Genomic DNA, 22,209 nt, shown 5'->3' with positions numbered 1-22,209 from the left:
GCCCATGACCCCTGATGGTTGACAAGATTCCTTGCCCCTTTCCCAAGCCAGTGGGTAGAGTTTTTCCTGTGCCTGCTTCGTGGATAAAGCAGCTTTCTGTGCACCTGGGTGCAGGTGGCAGGCGCCCAGACAGCCAGGCCTCCAGTGTGTGTGGCTGTCACATGTGGTCATTCTGCTCAGCCTCTGCACGGCTCTGACAGAAAGTTCCCTCTTTGTTTTGGGCAACTAAGGCTTTCTGCTTTTTGTTGTCTGTTTGCGGGTTTGCTTTTTGGTTTTGAACTTGGTCATATAATTTAAAAGTTTGCTCATTTCAGCAGCATTTCGATTGTTTGAACGAGGAAGGGAGATTTCTCACGTCAGCTCCTTCTTCCTTATTGACCAGAACTATATGTTGCTTTATTTTTTTTTAATTTTTATTTATTTATGATAGTCACACAGAGAGAGAGAGAGAGAGGCAGAGACAGGCAGAGGGAGAAGCAGGCTCCATGCACCAGGAGCCCGACGTGGGATTCGATCCCGGGTCCCCAGGATCGCGCCCTGGGCCAAAGGCAGGCGACAAACCGCTGCGCCACCCAGGGATCCCGTATATGTTGCTTTATATATGAGATTTTTGTTGTTGCTTAAGATCATAACACTTCCCTGTGTCATTAAAAGTTATTTATTGGGATGCCTGGGTGACTCAGCGATTGAGCATCTACCTTCAGCTCTGGGCGTGATCCTGGAGTCCCGGATCGAGTCCCACATCGGGCTCCCCGCAGGGAGCATGCTTCTTTCTCTGCCATTGTTTTTACCTCTCTCTCTCTCCTCTGTCTCTTATGAATAAAAAAATAAAATATTTAAATAAAAGAAGTTCTTTATCAATGTCAGTGTTAGAGACTGTATATTCCATAATACGGATCTACCATGATTAAGCCATTTTCTTAAAGTTGAACATTTGAATCATTTCCAGGTTTTCACTAACATAAAATAACCCTGCAGTGAACATTTTTTATTCATTCTCTTTGGATACACTCCTAGAAGTGATTCATCTGGTTAATGGGCACAAATGTTTAGGACTCTCATGCGTTCTGCTGAACTATGACTGTTGTACTTGTGGCAGAGAGGTCAGGGGCAACCATGCTGTTCCGTATTTGCTTATGTAGGGACATTACTAGGGAAAAGGTCATTTACCTGAAAATTAATCCATAAGACACCTTTGTAAGCAAACAAAAACCAATTAAAGTTCATACATGGTCCAAAGTCCACTATTCAGAAACCAACGAACAAGGCCTAACCAACCATTCTTTCCAGAGAACGATCAAGAAGCCCTTGGTTGGTCAAGAATCCCCAAACAACACCCATTAAATGACTTTTTCCAATATTCTTGTTGATAGGCTGTTTGCTTCCCAATCAGGGCTCCTCAGAGAGCCATGACGTACAGGTGGACAGAAAACTCCACACTCAGGTGCTACCCTAACTCAGACAAGGATGAGGTGCCAGGGTAGCAGAGGGGTTACATTCTCCTTTCTAAATCTTCCCACTTCTGCAGGGAGCTTTTGGTACTTTTATAAGTGGGGAAAAATTATATAAATACATATACTATAGAAATACATATACAGATAAGTTTGGCTACTGTCTGTCGAATCCGGACCCAGGTAGGGGGTTAGGATGTGCCTAGGCTGTCGGAGCTGAAGGGCCCTTGGAGATGGGGTCACCCAGGAAGAGAAGTGACTCATCACTGGTCCCATAAAAAGGCAGAGGTGGATCTGGGACCACAGCTTTATCCATCAGGGCCCACCCAGGAAGACAGAGGCCATTTTGAGGGTTTGGGACAGAGGCAGTGAATGTGGGGAGTGGTGACACAGCATGGGGGAGGCTTCAGAGAAGCCAGCCCAGGGAGGTGGGGGCAGCGAGGCCATAGCTGGATCAGGAGGCACGTTTGCCCCCAGCCTGCCTAGATAAGGGAGGAGGTGAGACGGCCAAGAGCAGGGGCGGGGGCCACCTCGGGGGGAGCTGGAACCAGAGTGGGCCTGTCCCAGGGGAGCTGGAGGGTAGAAGGGACATGGGGATGCAGTCTCTTTTTTTTATTTTATTTTATTTTATTTTATTTTATTTTATTTTATTTTATTTTTTTTATTTTATTTTATTTTGTTTTGTTTTATTTTTTTGAGGGGGGATGCAGTCTCTTATAGAGACACTGCCTTGGCTGCCTCGCTTCCCCTCACTTCTCTCTAGTTCCTCCTCCCATTGAGCAGACCCAGCCTGAAGGAGGATCTTGGAAATTCCTGTGCAGCAGTCCGCCCCTCTCCCTACCAAGCAGGCGGGGAGGGGGAAGGGACAGGAAATGGACCCGAGGCGCAGAGGCCTAGCCTGGCAGCCGGGGAGGAAATGAACAGCCTCCTTTCCTGGCTCTGCGCCATGGTCTCCCCGTGACCCACCAGAGCTATAGGGACTGAACCACAGCATCGAGTCAGGGGACCGGTGATGTGACAGCAAGCAGCCTTTGTCCCAGAGTGGGAAAAGGAAGACGAGGGCTCAGCCGGGCCGTGCTGCTGTTGACGCTGGCGATGCCTCCCTCCAGGGCCCTGGGCCCACGTGGGCTCCCATAGCAGCCGGCACGCTGTGAACCAAATCCCCCGCCGTCCCACCAGTGACTTTGTCGCTGCCCCAAGTTCTTTCTGTCCCCAGTCCCTAACCTTTTACACTGGACTGTCCCGGACCCTCACCCCAGCCCACTCCAGTCTGGGATCCGGTTCCACTTTGAACCAGTGCAGCCCAAACCACCAGACCACCTACTTCCTTGTTTCATTTTCTCTCCTGTTCTCTCTCTCTCATTCTTTTTAACTGTTTGCATAATCAGTCTTACTGCTTATGTCTTAAGTTTTCTCATGAATGTTTCCAAACAGTTATTCCCAGACTGAGGTGCTGACCACATGTTGTGCCATGAAGTGTATTTGGCACATTCCCCTTTATAAAGTGGAGCTGTGGAAACTGCTCGGAGCAGAGCCGGGTCAGGAGACAATAGACCCCTGCTCTCTTGATTTCTAATAGAAAGACATTGCAGGCATTGCCTCTAAAGTGTGTTTCTAAATTAAGAGGTTTTTTTTTTTTTTTTTTTTTAAGATTTTATTCTCTGACAGAGAGAGAGAGAGAAAGAGAGGCAGAGCACAGGCAGAGGGAGAAGCAGGCCCCATCCAGGGAGCCCGATGTGGGACTTGATCCCGGGTCTCCAGAATCACGCCCTGGGCTGAAGGCGGGCGCTAAACCACTGAGCCACACAGACGTCCCCTAAATCAAGAGTTTGGAACATGTTTTCTTTCCTTCATGTGGTCATTCTGTAGAGACATATTTGTGTCCAAGTTCACAGACCCATAGAAACCATGCTGTAAATGTAGACTAATTCCCAGGCTAGCCCAAAGCCAATTTAACCTGTACTGCACATGGTTGGTGTAAGCTAACCTCAGAACCTAGCCACTGCCTAGAGCGCTGTACAGGAAACAGACTTAGGAACTCATTCCATAGATCATGCCAAACCACCTGTTCCTGCCCTACTAAAAATAGAATGTGATGTCATGGGGAGCCTGTCCTCTGTGTACCAGGGGCCATTCTGTTGTGGGGGCTGATGTTTGGGCCGAGGAAAGAGCTGGCCTCTGTTTTGCTTTTATTTTTATTTTTTTAAGCTTTCTGTTTTATTTTTATTTTTTTTTAAAGATTTTATTTATTTATTCATGAGAGACACACAGAGAGAGGCAGAGACACAGGCAAAGGGAGAAGCAGGTTCCCTGCAGGGAGCCCAACGTAGGATTCGATCCCGGGACCCCAGGATCACATCCTGAGCCAAAGACAGACGTTCAACCACTGAGCCACCCAGGAGTCCCTGGTTTATTTTTTAATCGTGCTAGTAGTACATGAACACAGGTTCATTTTTTTTTTTAATGTTCACAATAATATATTAGAATATACCAATGTGCAGGTCCTGCACCTCTTCCCAAACATGACCAGAACAGACATATAAATGCCCTTGCAAACATATAGATGCATATACAGGTTTCCCCCACGATCTAAAAATAGTGTTCCTTGAAACCTTTTGTAGGTAGAAAGGGCAAAAAGGAAAGAGCATCCCCGTTTTTTTTTAAAGTTTGAGTCAAGCCACTTCACTTTTAGGAAAGACCTGCATTAATACCTGTTTTCTAACCCAAAGAAACCTGAAGCGGATTTTCACTTTTAGGACAAAAACCATTGCCGTTGCTAATGTAGGTCTTTTGTAAATGCAAAGTGGACCACCGTAGACTTTCAGAACGCAGGCATAATTGTATCCGTATACAATTTTTGTTTAGTTATCTTTTACATAAATAGGATCATACTCTATATATTATTTTATAACTTGCTCTTTTTCCTGTGGGGTCTTGGAGAGTTTTTCACGCCAGGGCATATGGATTCATTGCATTCTTCAGCGTGCGTGTGTGGTAAAATATGCATAACATAAAAGTTAGCATTTTGACCATTTTAAGGGTACAACTCAGTGGGACTCATTATATTCACAACATTGTACACTCATAACCACTTTCTGTCTCCAAAAATTTTTTTCACTACCTCAAATATAATCTCTGTAACAACTAAGCAATTACTTCCCTTCCTGCCAGCTCCTGGAAACATCTAATCTACTTCCTGTCTCTGTGAACTGGCCTCTTAGAGATATTTCATAAAAGGAAACCATAAAATATTTGTCTTTTTACGTCTGGCTTATTTCACATAGTGTGACTTAACAGCCAGTCCGTATTGTAGCATGTATTAGAGCACTGCGTTCTTTTTATTTATTTTTTATTTTTTAGATTTATTTATTTATTTATTAGAGACAGAGAGAGGGAGAGAGAGAGAGGGAGAGAGAGAGACAGCAGAGGGAGAAGCAGACTCCATGCTGGGAGCCTGACATGGGACTCGATCCCTGGTCTTCAGGATCACACCCTGGGCTGAAGGCGGCGCTAAACCACTGAGCCACCCGGGCTGCCCACTGCGTTGTTTTTAATCACTGTTATTTCATTGTAGGAATGTAACATAACATACATAATAAACATATAAACACTTCCCATATTGAAAATTTTGTCCAACTTTATCGCCAACAATGCCGTAGTAAGCATCTTGGTACACAAATGTTCACGCATATGTGAAAAGGTTTTCTAGGATCAATTCCTGTAAGGTGAATTGCTGCATCAAAGGTTATATGCATTGAGACGCTTGGGTGGCTCAATGGCTGAATGCCTGCCTTCAGCTTGGGTCATGATCCGATGGGATCATGGGAATGGGATCGAGTCCCGCATCACGCTCCCCACAGGGGGCCTGCTTCTCCCTCTGCCTATGTCTCTGCCTCTCTCTGTGTCTCTCATGAATAAATAAAATCTTAAAAAAATATATGTGCATTTAAAATTTTGATGTTATCACTGCATAAAAACGCTGCGCCAATAGATACTGTGACCGCAGTGTAAGTGCCTACTCCATGCACCATTCCAGGCTCTGCTATTATTCGTCAGTTAAAATCCTTCCAGGCTGATGGCCAGAAAGTATTTTCTGGCACATTGCTCACTTCCATGACTGTTTGAGAGACCAAGCACCTCTTCATCCAGCTATTGGCGCTTACATGCAGTTGGTCCATTTTCAGTGGAATAATGGAAACATTTCTTTTTTTACTGTATGTGATGGATGATTAGCCTGTGGAGTTTGTTACCTGTCCTGAAGCCATGTTTACAGAACCTTCCCTCTTAGGAAGAGTTTCACTTTTTATGTGATCAAACCTGGTATGGCTACCTTTTAGCTATCTGAATTTTTTAGCTTCCTCTTACAGAGGTCTCAAATTTTTCTAAATAAAATCGCTCTGCATTTCATTCTGATAGTTTTTGTTTTTAATGTATAGTGCTTTAATCCATGTGAAATTTCTTTTTTGTTTAACTTTTATTGTGGAATACCTCAAGCATACCCATATATTTAGAAGCAAATAACAGACATACTATTTTATCTGTAAAACTGTTAGCATGTTATTTGCACAAGGTGATGCATTTTTTTACATACACCTCCATGTTATCATCATCACACCCGTGAAAATTCACAACCATTCCCTTATATCATCATCCAATAGCCAAGCGTTGGTCACATTCCCAATTGTGTTATAAATGTCATGTTTTGTTTGTTTGAATTAGAAGTGAAATAAAGTTTTCAAAATGCATTTCAAAATAAAGTTGGCCTATTTCTTAAGTTAAAAGTTACCATGTTCCTCCACTCTCTGTATGTTGTCTAAATTGGATCTATAAGTTAAATTCAGAGTGATCAGACACAGAGTCTCATTTTTTGGCAAGACTACTTTCTAGGTGGGGTTCTTTTTTTTTTTTTTAAGATTTTATTTATTATTCATGAGAGACACACAGAGGCAGAGACACAGGCAGAGGGAGAAGCAGGCTCCCTGCAGGAAGCCCGACGTGGGACTCGATCCCAGGACCCTAGGATCACGACCTGAGCTGAAGGCAGACAGATGCTCAACTACTGACCCACCCAGGTGCCCCCTAGCTGGGGTGTTGTTTGCATTTTTTTAATATATGATGTAAGATGAGAATCTAACAAATTTTTTTCCAGTGTATGGCTAATTGTATGTTGTACCAATAACATTTATGGAATGGTTCGGTTTCCTCCCAATAATTTGAACTGCCACCATTCTCTCTCCCTCTCTCTCTCTCTCTCTCTCTCACACACACACACACACACACACACACACACACAGATATACACACGAGTTCTTTCCTGAACTATTTTATTTTCTTTATCTTTGTCTATGCCTAAGCCACATGGTTTTAAATCCTGTAGCTTTATAGTTTGTTTTCACATTTAACAAGGCAGCTCATCCTTCATTAATCTTTTTAAAGCAATTTTTGGCTTTTCTTGTGCTTATTCTCCTCCATCATAATTTACCATTTGTTTAATCCACATGTTAAGACTTTGGGATTGCAATGCATTTGTAGACTAATTTGGGAAACAAATAGCGTCTTTACTGTAATGGATCTTTCTAGCCAGGAATATCGTCTTTTCTTCTGCCCTTTCAGAGATGCCTTTTTTAATGCCTTTCAGGATAATTCTCTACTTTTTCTTTATGTAGTTCATTGTAATTTTTGTTAGTTTTATTTTTAGGCATTTTGCTATTTTTTCCCCCACTATCTTTATTTCCTCATGCATTTGCCAATGGGTTATACCCAGTACTTAGGAAAGCTTGAGTTTTACAAGCTGATCTTGTACCTGCCCAGGCACCTCACCGGGTTCCCTTTTTAGAGGTCAGAATTTTTTTCGTGTTGATTATTCCGGATTTCACGGTTGGCAATAATATCATCTGCAACTGGTTTCTTTTCAGGCTCATGCAGAGTCAAGTAAAACCTGGCTGATGGGAAAATTCACTGAACTCAGATTACTACTTGATGAAGAGGAAGTGCTGGCCAAGACATTTATTGATAAAAGCACACAGCTTACCCTGCGGGCGTACAGGGAGCAAATAGAATCTTGTAAAGAACAGATAGATGGCATGCACAGTCTCTCCAGCAGGGTCTGGAGGATCAACCAGGAGCCCGATCCCATGCTGCTGCTGCAGGTAATGCTGGGTTTCTGCCCTCACAGTGGACCCCTGCCCGACCCCCTGTATTTCATTTTGGTTACTGTGGCATTGAGCACAGTGTTTACACACTGAGTGAATGAATGCACAGAGAATTGCCTTGTCAGCATGCAGGCTTTCTTGCCCCCACACAAGTGGTAAGGAAATGTACATTGTTAAGAAGAGTGTATACATATTGGACTAATGACATCATATTAACAGTCATCATTTGGGGGTTGGGGGCCTCTGTGTTCCAAGCACTCTTTGTATCTTAGCTCTAATATTTATTGAGACTCTACAAAGTGGATATTCTCACCCCAATTTATGAATGAGAAATTGAGGCCCAGAGGGGGTGACGTGACTTGTCCAAGGTCACACAGCTGATAGGCGGCAGAGCTGTGATCAGAACCCAGGTTTGACTGATTCCAGAGCCACCGGCATGGCTGCCCGGCCCTCTGCCTTTATACTCTCACTCGAGGCACCCTTCCTGGAAAGGCAGTGTCCTTCCAGCTACTGAGCAGGCTCTAAGAGATGATGCACAGTTTGCTCAAAGGAGGAAGAAAGATGGTGCTCCCTGGCCACTCCTCCACTGCTGGCGGCTCTTATCTTATACTGGGGGAGGGTCTAAGAAACAGCCCCTATGATTCATTGCTATATTAGTGAACACCTGTTGTTCGAGAGTGCTGTGCCTGTTTTATCAAGGAACTGTGGGAGAAACTCCCCTCTTGTGTCAGTACTTCTGGGCAGCCACCTGTCACTGGGATGGCTTTCCTGCTCACATGCCCCTTCCTGTTTCCTTCTTTGCCATGGCTTCTGGGAATCTCAGAGCTAACTAGGTTTCAGGTAGGTTGGCGAGGACTTGGTGGCATACATTTTGCTCCTCATCTCACTCTGGCGTCCTTAACCAGCTCACATCCTTAACCTGGTGTTCTCTTCACTTAATTTTGCTCACTGTAAAGGAAAATCTTGCAGTATTCCTTGTAACCTTGATAACCTTTGTAAGATGCCTTACAGGCTTGTGGGGCAACTAAATAAAGATGTCATTGAGTCTAACCACAGATTAGGCTCTGGCTGAAAAATAGACAAATAAGTCAATCAGTACAAAACCAGTTAAGCAAGTCCCTGCAAATATCTGGAGGCTTGTGCGTTTGTGTCCTTGGTCAGTTCAGCCTGTGGGTCTCATTGTTAGCTAATGAAAGAATACACCTAACAAAAAATTCTGGGTGAGGTGCTTTCTAAGGCACATTGGATATTATACTCTAAGAGGGGCAGGGTGGGCAGAGGGATACATTTGTTGGTTTCTCTAAAAATAATGGCACTTTGTAGGGATATCTAATACAAAGGGATGCTTCCATGGAGAAGAATGTTTTTCTCTCATCATAGATACAGTTTCAGGGCTTTGTCATCTTTTTTATTCTCTGGTGCCAGAGCTGCTGATTTTCATCATTCATCATTCCTCCCTTCTGTTTGCTCATTTGTATATTCATCAAATATATACTGAGCAACTTGTTCACACACCAGGCCCCTGCTGGATGTTAAGAGCTTGCAGGTGGGGAGACATGCTCAGAAATAGTTGTTTACAATGCAGCCCAAGCGAGCTAGGAAGAGTAGTCTAAGAAGTGTCCAATTCTGCATGAGGGGTCAGGGAAGACTTCTGAGGGGAGGTGACAGTGGAGCTGGGTGTGCGAGCATGAGGAGGAGCCCACCAGACATATACAGAGGAACAGAGTAGAGAAGATATTCCAGGCAGAAAGGAATCCAATGCACACAAGGGCCTGGCAGGCTGGAAAACCACTAGGGCAGGGATACAAGGGAGGAAGGGGTGTTGGGAGATGCAGCTGGATCTGGAAACCAGGGCTAGTTAGCCAAGGGCCATATGTCATGGGTTTAGACTGCCCTATAAAGATTTAGGAGCCGGGGGAGTGTTTTGAACTGGGGAATGACCCAGTCAGTTTAATGCTTTTGCAAGGTCACTTTGGTGACAGGATGGGGTCAGGACCGGTCGACGGGCATCAGGATGGGGAGAGGCAGGCAGGTTTGAGAGATGCCACAGAACTGGTGATTGGAAGTGGGGGAAATGCAAGATGATGGCCAGCTTCTGGCTTGAGCTATGGGTGACTAGGGAGCTGTTCCCTGAGTTGGCAAAGGTGAGAAGCAGGTGTGCTCGATTTCATCCCTTATTCTATCATAAAGATTTACCAAGAGCCTACTAGGTGTCATGCCCAATGGTAGATGCTGGAGCTGGGGATACCAGGATGCCATTTGTCCTTCAGCCCCCTTCCCAGTCCCACTCCACCGGTCTGCCCTGTGAGCTACCCTCCTCCCCTGGAGCGACGCATCTGAACTCATGCTCTGGCAAGGGTCTCCAGCCCCCTGGGAGTGACCTTAGCCCTGGTTCCCCACAGTTACCTTCTTCCACACCAAATGAGGATGGACTCTAGACCAGCACCCCTGAGGCTGCATGAGGCCTGGAGACCATCCTGTGGTCCCTCCTGAGGTCCCATCCTGCCTGGCTCGCCTTTGCCCAAGAGCAGAGTGCTGGCCACGCTCCCTCCTGAGGCATCCGTCTCCCTAGGCCACCTTGATCACCACTGCCCAGGAGCCAGGGCCTGTTCACTCACCGCACTCATTGCCCAGGACAGCCCTTCAGAAAGTGCAGACTGGGGGGGATCCCTGGGTGGCTCAGCGGTTTGGCGCCTGCCTTTGGCCCTGGGTGTGATCCTGGGGTCTCAGGATCGAGTCCCGCATTGGGCTTCCGGCGTGGGGCCTGCTTCTCCCTCTGCCTGTGTCTCTGTGTCTCTGTCTCTCTCTCTATCATGAATAAATTAATAAAATCTTTAAAAAAAGAAAGAAAGTGCAGACAGGGCTCCTACCTGCAAACAAGAGAGTCCACTGGAGCTGTTTTAAGCAAGAAAGGAGTTTTTATGAAAGAGTATTTGGCAGGTCACAGGTTCTCCATCCAGGAGGGCCTGAAAGTCAGGATGGGGACCAGGCCACAGACCGGAGATGTGCTCCTGTGGAGCCTCCCAGCTCCCAGCACAGCCTAGGCTCCGCCCCGCAAGGTCTCCACCCCTGCGGTCCTGTCCCGGGTTGGGGGGCTTCCTGCACCTGTCACTGCCTCACCCCACTTCCACCTCCAGGTCTTGGATTGGAGGAGCCTGGTCAAATGCTTGCACTTTTGTGCAAAGTAGGCTGGGAAAGCCAGTTTTCTAGCTTCTACCTGGCAAAGCCCCACTTATGGCAGGAAGGCTATTCAAAGAGTGGGCTCCAGATAGGTCCTCGCTGTGGGGGGCATCCTCGCTGAACTTCCAGGGCCGCTGGCTTCCCTCTTGGAACGGGGCTTCCTGCTCCCTCCTTAGGACACGCCCTAGGGCTTCTTTCCCTGGGAAAACTGGCCGGTCATTCCTGTTGTCCCCCTGTACCTCAGGCTGACCCCCTGTGGCAGTGTCTGCAAAGCTCCAGGGCCCCTTGCGAGGTGGCGAGCAACCTGAGGGCAGGTGCCGCCGGCCAGCCTCCTTCCTTCCTGTGCCCCTAATGCCTAGCACGGAGCAGAGTTCCAGGAACAGGCGACCCAGACAGGGAGGAATCAACAGCGCACTGAAGCTGTCTGGGGGTCCCCGCGGGGCGCAGCGGTGTAGCGCCGCCTTCAGCCCAGGGCCTGATCCTGGAGACCCGGGATCCTGGAGACCTGGGATTGAATCCCGTGTCGGGCTCCCTGCATGGAGCCTGCTTCTCCCTCGGCCTGTGTCTCTGCCTCTGTGTGTCTCTCATGAATAAATAAATGGAATCTTTAAAAAAAAAATTTTTTTTTTAAAGCGTGTCTGCCCCCCACCCCCCAGCCACCCCTAGCCCGGGGTCCTGCTGTGCCGTGTCTCTCTCTCTCTCTCTCTCTCTCTCCCTCCCTCCCCCCCCCAGCACCCCAGCTCTGTTCCCCAGGGGGCACGACCTGGGCTGGTCCCAGGTGCCGGGGTGGGGGGCCCACATCCCGGGGGCAGCGGTGGAGGCTGGGCCGGCCGGTGCTCCCACGGCCACCCTGACCCCCCACCCCGCACACCCTGGCAGGAGTACCGGGCCGCTGAGCAGGAGATCCAGCAGCAGATGAGCCTGGGAGAGCTGTGCTACCCCGTGCCCTTCTCCTTCGAGCCCGTCAAGAGCTTCTTTAAGGGCTTCATGGACGCCGTGCAGAGCCTGTTACAGACGCCGCTGGACATTCGCCTTAAGGACAGTAAGTTGCTGTGTGACCACCCCTGTGTCTTGAACTCCCCTATAGAGACAACTGCGCAGACCGACCCCGTGCCTGGGCCTTGGAGGACTGCCCTTGGGACTTCACCTCCTCCTCTTCTGAGACCCCGCCCCCCCCTCGCAACCACCCTGCCCTGCTCCTGCCCCTGAGCCGCTCCCGGGATCCTGCTACACCCCACCTTTGCCTGCCCAGGGTCCCGGGCTCCTGGCCGTCTGGCCAAGAGTCTCCACCCGGGAAGCCCTTCCACACCACCACCCTGCACCCACGCTGGCCCCAGGGGCCTGTACTGCTGCCTTGCCCCCTTCCCTTCCCTTCCTGCCCCATCTCCTGCCTGGGGCTGTCCCCGAGAACCTCTCCCTGCCCGTGGCAAATGCCTGAAGGGCAAGACCCCCGGAGTCCCGCGCGGGGCCTAGCACAAAGCGGGTGCTCAGTATGATCTTCCTTCATTCATTCATCTCCGCTCTCAGGATTCCCGGGCACACTTCTGAGCCCGGGTGCTCTGTTAGGTAGGACAGGGGACAAAGACAAACGGCTTGCCTTTGTGGTGCCCAGCGTCCTGGGAGCGAGACACACTGAGGATGTGAGTGGGGAGTGCTCTGAAGAAGCCAACAGCGGGGTGAGGAGAATAGGGGTGAGCAGGAGGAGGGGCTATGTCTCTGCGAAGCTGAGCCAGCATCTCGGGAAGGGACGTGCTCTTGCCTGCACTGCGCTGCTGCTGGACTCCAGTCCACCCCCCAGGATGGTTCATGCCCTGGCACTCCTGCCACTGCAGTCTTCCTCAGCCCCAGTCCCTCTTCCATCCCTCCTGTCCGGCTGGGGGCCTGAGCCTCCAAGCAGGGCGACTGCCTCCACGCTCACCCTGCCCCTTCCATTCCCCACCACCCAGAGCTTTGATTCTTCTCAGGTCTGCCTCCACTCAGACACCTTCCAAGGCTCCCCATGCTACTACCAGCACCTGCCCTGAATGTCTGTTGCCCCTGCTAATGCCCTCTTGTTGGGGAAGCCTCCCATCCTTTTCTCTGGATGTCCCAATCTTCCCAATCCTTTAAGAGCTAGCTGAGGTGCTTCCTCCTCCATGATGGCTCCCTTGATTCACCTCTCTGTGACCTAGAGCAGCATTCCCGTGCCTTGGTTGGTAGCTCAGGTGAGCCCACTTCTCACCTCTTTTACCTGATGGAGCTGTTGAAGACCGGGACCATGGCTTGGGTTTCCCCTACCTCCCTCACACTGGAATGAGACCTGAACATGACCTCTCTGAGGACCTAATTTCTTGTTTTCCATCTTATCCTGGAAGTTGCGTTTCTGTCAAGCGGTTGCCCACATTCTTGACTGGTGAATACTTAGTTCATTCTCAGGGTCCTTCCGGAGCCTGCTGTCTCTTCCCCAGGCTCACGGCTCCACTCACACTCACCTGAATTCGCTTCCCACCCTCAAAAGTACACTTCTTCTTAGACGGGAGTGTTGTCCTAGAGTATTCCTGTTGCAAATTCAGGAATTTGCGTCTCTTGCTCAAATTTGCATGCAATTCTTGGGGAGGAATTATGTGAATCTCCAGTTTTGTGATATTTTTAGTACGTTTTGTAATTTGCGCGGCTTGCATGAGCGCCAGGAACTCATTTCTCACAATCTGTTACAGACATGAACTGCCAGCTCTCGGGCTCCTCCAGCACCAAACTAGTTTCCTTGTTGAAAACAAGCCCCTCACCAGAGCGATCACTCTTCTTAAAATGTAAGCCCTGGGAACCATAGCAAAGGGAGGGTGGAGAGGCCTGGGTGCATGGGTGGGGGGTGGGGGTCACAGAAATGGAAGTCACCCCCTTTTTTCCTAACAGGCCCAACTTGGGTTTTTTTCAACCTTTATTACTAGTTTTTAAATACAGAATAAGGGGGCACCTGGCTGGCTCAGTTGGTAGAGCATGCAACTCTTGATCTTGGGGTCATGAGTTTGAGCCTCATGTTAGATGTAGATATTACTTTAAAAGTAATAAAAAAAATCTTAAACATATTCATTGTAGAAAAATTAGGAAACAAAACCAAAAAATTTTTAAAGAAAATTACTTTCCCATAGATAACTACTATTATTGCTTGCCCTGTTAACTCTCTTTGGTTTATATACATACAAGGAGGATATATTTAATATATATATTTTTTACAAACATGGTGTCATACTATACATACTGTTTGGTAACCTGTGTTTTCATTTAGTGATATATTGTGAAAATCTTTGTTCCCTTAAAAAATTATACAGGTAATGCATGATTCTTACAGAAAATTAGAAATTATAGATATTAAAAAAAGAAATTAGATATATAAAAAGAAAATGAGGGATTCCTGGGTGGCGCAGCAGTTTGGTGCCTGCCTTTGGCCCAGGGCACGATCCTGGAGACCCGGGATCGAATCCCACGTCAGGCTCTCTGCCTGGAGCCTGCTTCTCCCTCCTCCTGTGTCTCTGCCTCTCTCTCAGTCTGTGACTATGATGAATAAATAAATTAATTAAATTAAAAAAAAAAACAAAAAACGATTGCCTCTCCAAAGAAAATGCTGTTAATATTTTGGCATATATTTTTTCAGACATTTTAAAAACATATATGTGTATAGTTTTTAAAAACAATCACGTTATATTCTTTTGTAAATTTTTTATCTAACAGTATACCTTGAACAACTTTGTTTCAACAGATTTAAATATTATTAATTTTAAAGGATGCATGGTATTCCATTGAATGAATAGGTCACATTTAACGAATTTCATAATGCTGGGCATTTAGGCTGCTTTATATTTTCATTTCTATAAACAATGCTGCAATAAACATCCATTCTTGTACATATTTGCTGACCTAAGAGTAAGTGAATGGATACACCTTAGCTCATTTTTGGATTATTTTCTAGGGGTAATTTCTCAAAGTGAAATTACTGGGCATATGCTTTTCAAAGTAAACTTTGAAATGTAAAATATATAAAGAAAAGTACAGAAGTCAAAGAGGTACTGCTCAATTATCTTTTTAAAGAAACTATTTTTAGGGCAGCCTGGGTGGCTCAGTAGTTTAGTGCCTGCCTTCAGCCCAGGGCCTGATCCTGGAGACCCGGGATCAAGTCCCACGTCAGGCTCCCTGCATGGAGCCTGCTTCTCCCTCTGCCTGTGTCTCTGCCTCTCTCTCTCTCTCTCTCTCTCTCTGTGTCTCTCATGAGTAAATAAAATCTTTTAAATAAATGTGCTATAGTCATACACTGGAATAGTATATACAGCAGTGAAAACAAATTACTTCTACACACAAAAATATGAATAAATCTCCTAAATATTGAGTGACAGAAGCAAGACACAAAAAAGTACAATCCGAATGATCTAGTCACATAAAGGCCAAAGACAGGCAAAACTAATCTACAGTGTCAGAAATCAGGAGAGTAGTTACCCTTGGGAGTAGTGAATAGGAGGCTGCATGAGGAAGGCTTCTGGGGAGCTGGAAATTTCCATTTCTTGGTCTGAAGGAGATTTAAAACTGTGTTTACTTTTAAGAAATAACGAGTGCCTGAGTGGGTCAGTTGGTTAAGCATCCAACTCTTGGTTTTGGCAGAGATCAGGTCATGATCTCAGGGTCACATGATCTAGTCCCACCATGGACTCCACGCTTGGCGCAGAGTCTGCTGGAGATTTACTTCCTCTTCTTCTTCCTTTCCCTCTGTCACCCCTCCACCTCTGCTCTCACTCTTTCTCTAAAAATAAGTTCTTTTCTTTCTTTTTTAAAGATTTTATTCATGAGAGACACAGAGAGACACATTTTATATTGAAGGACATTTTGGATTGTTTCTGGTTTGGCCTATAGTGAATGATGTTGCTATGAACATTCCTGTGCATGTATTTTGAATCACATATGTATGCATCTCGTTGGGTATTTACCAAGGAGTGGGAGAAAAGGATGCCTACCATAACCACTAATGTGCAACATTGTTCTAGATGTCCTATACAGTGCCTTGAGGTAAGAAAAAGAAATGAAGGCTGTAAGGATTGGAAAAGGTGAAGGAAAAACCATTATTCATGATGACATGATTACAGAAAATCTAAAATATTCAAAAGATAAATTACAATTATTAAGTGAATTTTTAAAAAAGATTTTATTTATTTATTCATGAGAGACACAGGCAGAGGGAGAAGCAGACTCCTTGCAGGGAGCACAACGCGGGGACTCAATCCCCAGACCCTGGGATCACGCCCCGAGCCAAAGGCAGATGATGCTCAACCCCTGAGCCACACAGGCATCCCAGAATTATTAAGTGCATATAGAACAAACACCTGTTGGATATAATATCAGGATACAAAACACAATCGTATTTCTATCTATTGGCAATAAATAATTAGAAAATGAGACAATAAAAACATTTTCGACATTAAAAAAAAATCAGGAATAATATCTAACAAAAGATGTACAAAATCTTGCTATAGGAAACATTACTGAGAAAACGATTTGGCAATATCTACTAGCTGAACATTCGCATATCCTACCATCTAGACTGTTTTTCACATCTACAGATGCGATTTAGTGCAGTGAGAATGATTACTGGGAGTTAAGTCAGCGCCACGTTTCTAGGGCACAAGTTGGCAGTATGTACCAAAGGCCTTAAAAGCAAAATTATCTATCTTGACGCAGCAACTCCTCTTTTAGGAATGGCTCCACAACCAATAATCAGATGCATGAAGATGGAATTATATTAGTGTTTTCAAAAGCTTTTTTTAAAAGTCTAAATATTGAAAAGGGGGAGGGAGAGGTTAAATTACAACACATCAAAATCTTAGGGTCAAAAAAACATCTTAGGGTCACCATTAAAATGCTCTGATAAAAAAATATTATTTGTTAGGGTAACATGTTCATAAATACATCAACAAATTTTAAAAAGCAGATGACCCAAGAGCATGTATGGCATGATACCAGTAAGAAAAAACTATGAAGTGGCACGATAAAAGCCGGAAGGATACACACCCAAGCGTTAATAGTATCGGGACAGGATTTTTAAGTTAAATTGTTAGAAATCGGCGACAAATTCCATGGCACAAAATTCAGCGAAATGTGGGCCCCTCCCCGTGCCCCCCAGCCACCTCCCCGGAGGCAGTCCGGGCTGCAAGAGTAGCTCTCGGTTCTGGGCCAGCGGTTCCCGGCGTCTCCTCCACCCGGGGGTGGGGTGGGTGGGGTGGGGGGGGAGCCGCCGGCCCCGCCCACCAGGTGTGCCCCGTCCCGCCCCCGCAGATGCGCGCACGCCCACGCTGGAGCCGGACACGATGCACGCGCGCCTGCGCCTCTCCGCCGACCGCCTGACGGTGCGCTGTGCCCTGGTGGGCCGCCTGGGCCCCGCGCCCGCGCTGCGCTTTGACAAGCTGTGGCAGGTGCTGGGTCGCGACTGCTACGCCGCCGGCCGCCACTACTGGGAGGTGGACGTGCAGGAGGCGGGCGTGGGCTGGTGGGTGGGCGCGGCCTACGCGTCCCTGCGGCGCTGCGGGGCCTCGGCCGCCGCCCGCCTGGGCTGCAACCGGCAGTCCTGGTGCCTCAAGCGCTACGACCTCGAGTACTGGGCCTTCCACGACGGCCAGCGCAGCCGCCTGCGGCCCCGCGACGACCCCGACCGGCTCGGCGTCTTCCTGGATTACGAAGCCGGCGTCCTCGCCTTCTACGACGTGTCGGGAGGCATGAGCCACCTGCACACCTTCCGGGCCAGCTTCCAGGAGCCGCTCTACCCGGCCCTGCGGCTGTGGGAGGGGGCCATCAGCATCTCCCGGCTGCCCTAGGGGTGCGCAGGGGTGCGCAGGGGTGCGCCAGGCCTGCCCGGCTCTGGTCGCACCGGCCCCGTGTGGCTGGGCTACCGCCGCACCGCGTCCTCGGACCTCCCCACCGCCACCGGGGCACTTAGACCACCTTGCATTTACGGTCCGGGTGCCACCAAGGGAGCCCTAAGCATCCTGACCATGTCAGGATGCATTTCCCCTCAGCCACAGACCTCTCCCTCCGACAGCAGTCAGCAATGCCTGGCACTTAGTAGGCACGCAATAAATAGGAGAATGAATCAGAGTCCTCCAACGCGTCCTCCCTAATGTCCCTTTGAGCTGCCTCCTCTTCCACTCTGCCTCAGCTTGTCCATGTCACTTCGCTCCAGAGCAGCCGCAAGAGCATCTTAACACCTTGTGGCCTGAACTCTCTCCCATCCTCCACTGTACAGTGATATGACTGAAACCTCATTTAACCTTTTAGAACTACCAGGAGGAGGTTCCCAAGGATCCCAGGAAGAAAAAAAGCAGGCACTTTACGTTAGCGTTCAAGGGTTTTCTGGTCTGCCCCCAAACTCCTAATGCCTATCTAGCTTCTGCTCTTTTCAGAGACCCTTTTTCAGAGTTGTGACCACCCGTACATTCTGCTACTGTCCTCCCCTCTTGCCCCATACACAACTCATTTATATAGAAAGTCCCTTCTTCCTTTGCTGTCTCAGCCTTCCCCTGGCTTAACCGCCTCAGGAAGTCTCCCCAAGCCACAAGAACCTCTCTATCAGCACCACAAATCTGGAACCTGGCTTTCCAACTAGATTGGAAGCTTTCCAAAGGCAGCTATGTCCTATGCCTTCTCCACCCTGGAAAGTTCAGGATTCCCCTTTCCCTCCCAGTGAGTGACCAGCAGCTGGCTATCACTGAATCAAAGAACCGCTGAGCTGAGAAGTCCTCATGAATCAGTCTGACCTCATTGTACATTTGGGGAGACTCGGGTCCTGAAAGTTGCTTAAGGTTACCCCCAAACCCCAAAGCAAGTGTCTTACTTGCCTCCTGTCCCAGCTCTTCAGGCCCAGCTTTCAATGTGGGAGATTTTACTGCTTACTCATTTCTCAGGGGATGTTGGAAAGAAATCAGCAGGTGGCCGGCCGTTGCTTAGCAACCTCAGGCAATTTTCCCGACTGTCTTGGAACCAAAAGAAGAGGAGATGAGAGTAAGGTTTGGACAGCCCAGACATCCCCATGCCCCTCCAATCCCTCAGTTCCAGGTGTTGCCAAGGGAACCCCATTTTCCAGAAAGAAATGACAGAAATAGAGAAGGCCAAATCAGCAGGACCTCGCAGGCCAGCTCCTTCCCAGGAAGGGAAAGGCCTCTTTTGGGGGGCCTGTGACTCAGCTCTAAAGATTTAGCATCATTACTTGTCAAATTTTCTAAGACGGTTTTGAAACCATACTATGTTAAAGTATCTTCTTAAGTGGTCAGCAAGAGGGCAGGGGAGGGTAAAGAAAATGCAAAGCTGAAATCTACTCATGGTTTCAGGGCATTAATTAGTTTGAACCACGTAAAACTGCCAATTTCCAATAGTTTCCTGACTTAATGCCACTTCATACAGGGCAATGTAATACAAGTGACATACAAGGCAGAAGGAACCTTAAGGGTGCCTTTAATTCTAACCAAATCACTTAAAACTCTAGCTGGATAGAAAGCATAGTGTCTAAGCACATTGCTCCAAGAAATCCTGAAAAAGGGAGAATTAATTCTACTGGGGATGACCCAGAGCTGAATTCTGATGGGGTACTCCTGACAGAAGATGGCTACACTTGACCCTACGTCTTTGCAAACAAAGACTGACTTCCAGACTCTGGCACTGTCCTAACGCTTTACAGCTATTAACTCATTTGGTCCTTACATCATCCCTGGGAGGCAGAAAGTTATCCCAGTTCTGCACGAGGCAAAATTGAGATACAGAGTAGCTCGCCCAAGGTCACACAGCCAGTGGTGGACTTGGGGTTGTGCTCATGTCCAGCAGGCCATACTGTTCAGGTGAACACACTAGTCTGTGGCTAGTGCCTGCTTGCTCCTGTTAGGCCTGTGATGCTTGGCTTTGGCCTACTGTGTTTACCTTTGGATTACTTTCCTAGGGCAGAGATGAGGCGCAGGGAGGAACTTGAGTTTGGAATTCATGTATCAGAGACAGAGCTAGACTATAAAAGACAAAAACTGGCTTTGAGCAAATACTTACTCTGTAATGAGACCTGTGCTAGCCAGAAAACTGCAGTTTCGGTACATAATCATGTGACCTCAGGCTAGTCATTTTACTTCTCAGAGAGTCATCTGTAAAATGGGGGTGATGACCCTGCCTACTAGTGTTGAGAGGCTCAAATGAGCCAACGGTTATGAACTTGCTTTAAAAACCATATAGTACTGTACCATGCCAGGACCCACTGGCATCTCCAGCAGAATTCCTGTTGTGCCTGACAGAGCGCTGGGACAAGAGATATTCCCAGCAGCCAGCCTGCAGTAGCAGGAACCTCCTTCTGGAATATTCTTAATGCAAGACTTAAGTTTCCTTGAGGTCTGTAACTATAAAAATCACTCACCTAATTCTCCTTCAGATTGATACTTGGAGAAATTTCTTAATACACCAAACTGCTTGCATATATTTTTAAGTCACATTAATTTTATAATATGTGGTTTGTTTTAATAAATATGAATACTGTACCTTTTAATCATGTTCTTCATTGGGAGTTCATGCTGCTTCAAGTACATGGCACCTGGGCCTGGACAGGACCTTGCTCACCTCGTGTCCCCTCCACAACTTTCTGGTGGTAGTCAGCTGGTCCCGGGTTAAAAAGTGCCAGTAATGGGGAGTTCACTACTTATGAATATAACTCACTAAGTTCTTGCCTGTGTACAAATAAGCCCTACCTTCTAGCTATTCCTCTCCAAAACACTACTCTGTAGCTTTTGGCATCTTTGTGACCATCCTTTAGCAATGTGGAAGCCATCTGTGGTCACTTACTGATTTGTAGAGATTTCAGGGACCCTTCCTTGCTGATTGCATCTCTTCTGTTCCTGCAATTCCACTGAGTCAGGGAGCAGGGGACAGTGATGTCCCCCTAGCAGAGGACACACACAGGTGGGCCTGCCTATGCACCAGTCCTGGTGGGCAGGAGTCTGTACCAGGAGGAGGGGACAGCCTGCCCAACAAGCCAAACTGCATGTGAGGTGAAGTTCGGGATAAGCATGAGTAGGGGGCCAGATCTGAGTCTAGCATATCCTCTGAAGCCTTCCATGGTTCCCCGCTGCCTATAGAACAAAGTCCAAACTCTGCAGGTTTTTAGGCCTTTGCTTCCCCCACCCCCCCTTTTTTTTTTTTTTTTTTTAGATTTATTTTAGAGCATGAGTGGAGGGGGTGGGTGGTAAACAAAGGGAAATAGAGATTCTCAAGGAGACTCCATACTAAGTGCAAAGCCTGATGCAGGGCTCATTCTCATGACCCTGAGATCGTGACCTAAGCCAAAATCAAGAGTCGGTCGCTTAACCAACTATGCCACCCAGGTGTACCACCTTGCTTCCTTTCTGACCACCTTCCATATCCTTCGTCCCCACAGAGTTACTCCCTGCCAAATGATCCCCTGTAGTCCTAGGACACTCTGACACTTACCAAGCCTGTCAAATCCCAAGATTCCTCCCTCTGTCGCTTCTCAACCTAGAAAGCCACCAGGGGCCCTTCTCTGGCCATGCCTCCTCTCCCATCCCTACTTCCAGGACTCCCATCCATGGCTCCCATGACCTTTAGAAAACAGCTCAGCAATTCACACATGTAGGTACAATTTGTAGAGGTGGCTGCACCCAACAGGCCATGAACTCTCTTAACAGTGCTTGTCTGCGGGCCCAACCGTGTATCCCCCACATGGAAGGCAGTCAAGGATGTCTTCTAGACCTGAGCTTCCCAACCAGAATGGACTAAAGGTATGCTGGGATCCTTCCACCCTTGGGTCAGCCGAGTGCAGCCCAAGGCAGCCAGCTGCTACTGGCTGTGGGCACGCTGAGTTTAGTCACCCATGTCATACAAAGATGGTAATTTTCAATCACACTTCAATTCTTAGCACGTCATTTGACACATTCTCTTTTACACATGAGTACAACCCAGGATTCCCTCCCCACCCTACCCACACTTACAAACATCAGTGCCTCGGGGTGCAGTCAGTTAAGCATCCGACTCTAGATTTCCACTCAGATCGTGATCTCAGAGTCGAGGGATCAAGTCCCACGTTGTCAGGCTCTGCACTCAGCATGGAGTCTGCTTGAGATTTTCTCTCCCTGTGCCTCTCCCACTTGTGCTCTCTTTCTGTCTCTGAAATAAATAAATCTTTAAAAAAAAAAAATTAAGTGTCTCTCCAGAAACTACACAAGGGAGGGAGGCTCTACACTCACAAGTAAAGAAACTTCAAAAGGCTAAGTATATGGATTTGAAAAGAGACTCAAGTATACACTTTGAAACAAAGAGTGATAGTGAACAAGGTTGGATAAATATGAACAAAGATTAGGAATCTGGCAATACATTTGAAAAGAATCGTTTATCTCAGTATCGGTTCAAAAGAACAAAGGGGAGTCTGATAT

General features: G+C 47.4%; 1 protein-coding gene across 1 annotated transcript in view; it reads left to right on the top strand.

Annotated features, from left to right (window-relative positions):
- The window catches only part of TRIM14 (tripartite motif containing 14), a 29,423-nt gene extending 9,111 nt beyond the window's left edge, over positions 1 to 20,312 (top strand). The window contains exons 3-6 of the mRNA XM_072842062.1: positions 7,367 to 7,600; positions 11,663 to 11,825; positions 13,480 to 13,572; positions 17,078 to 20,312. Coding sequence (XP_072698163.1) covers positions 7,367 to 7,600; positions 11,663 to 11,825; positions 13,480 to 13,572; positions 17,078 to 17,613 — 1,026 coding nt within the window. The 3' untranslated portion in view covers positions 17,614 to 20,312. The remainder of the gene's footprint in view (positions 1 to 7,366; positions 7,601 to 11,662; positions 11,826 to 13,479; positions 13,573 to 17,077) is intronic.
- Positions 20,313 to 22,209: the final 1,897 nt, after the last annotated feature.

This window comes from Canis lupus, chromosome 10 (assembly GCF_048164855.1).
Source record: "Canis lupus baileyi chromosome 10, mCanLup2.hap1, whole genome shotgun sequence".
Classification (NCBI taxonomy): Eukaryota; Metazoa; Chordata; class Mammalia; order Carnivora; family Canidae; genus Canis; species Canis lupus.
This window is presented reverse-complemented; position numbering and strand designations above follow the sequence as displayed.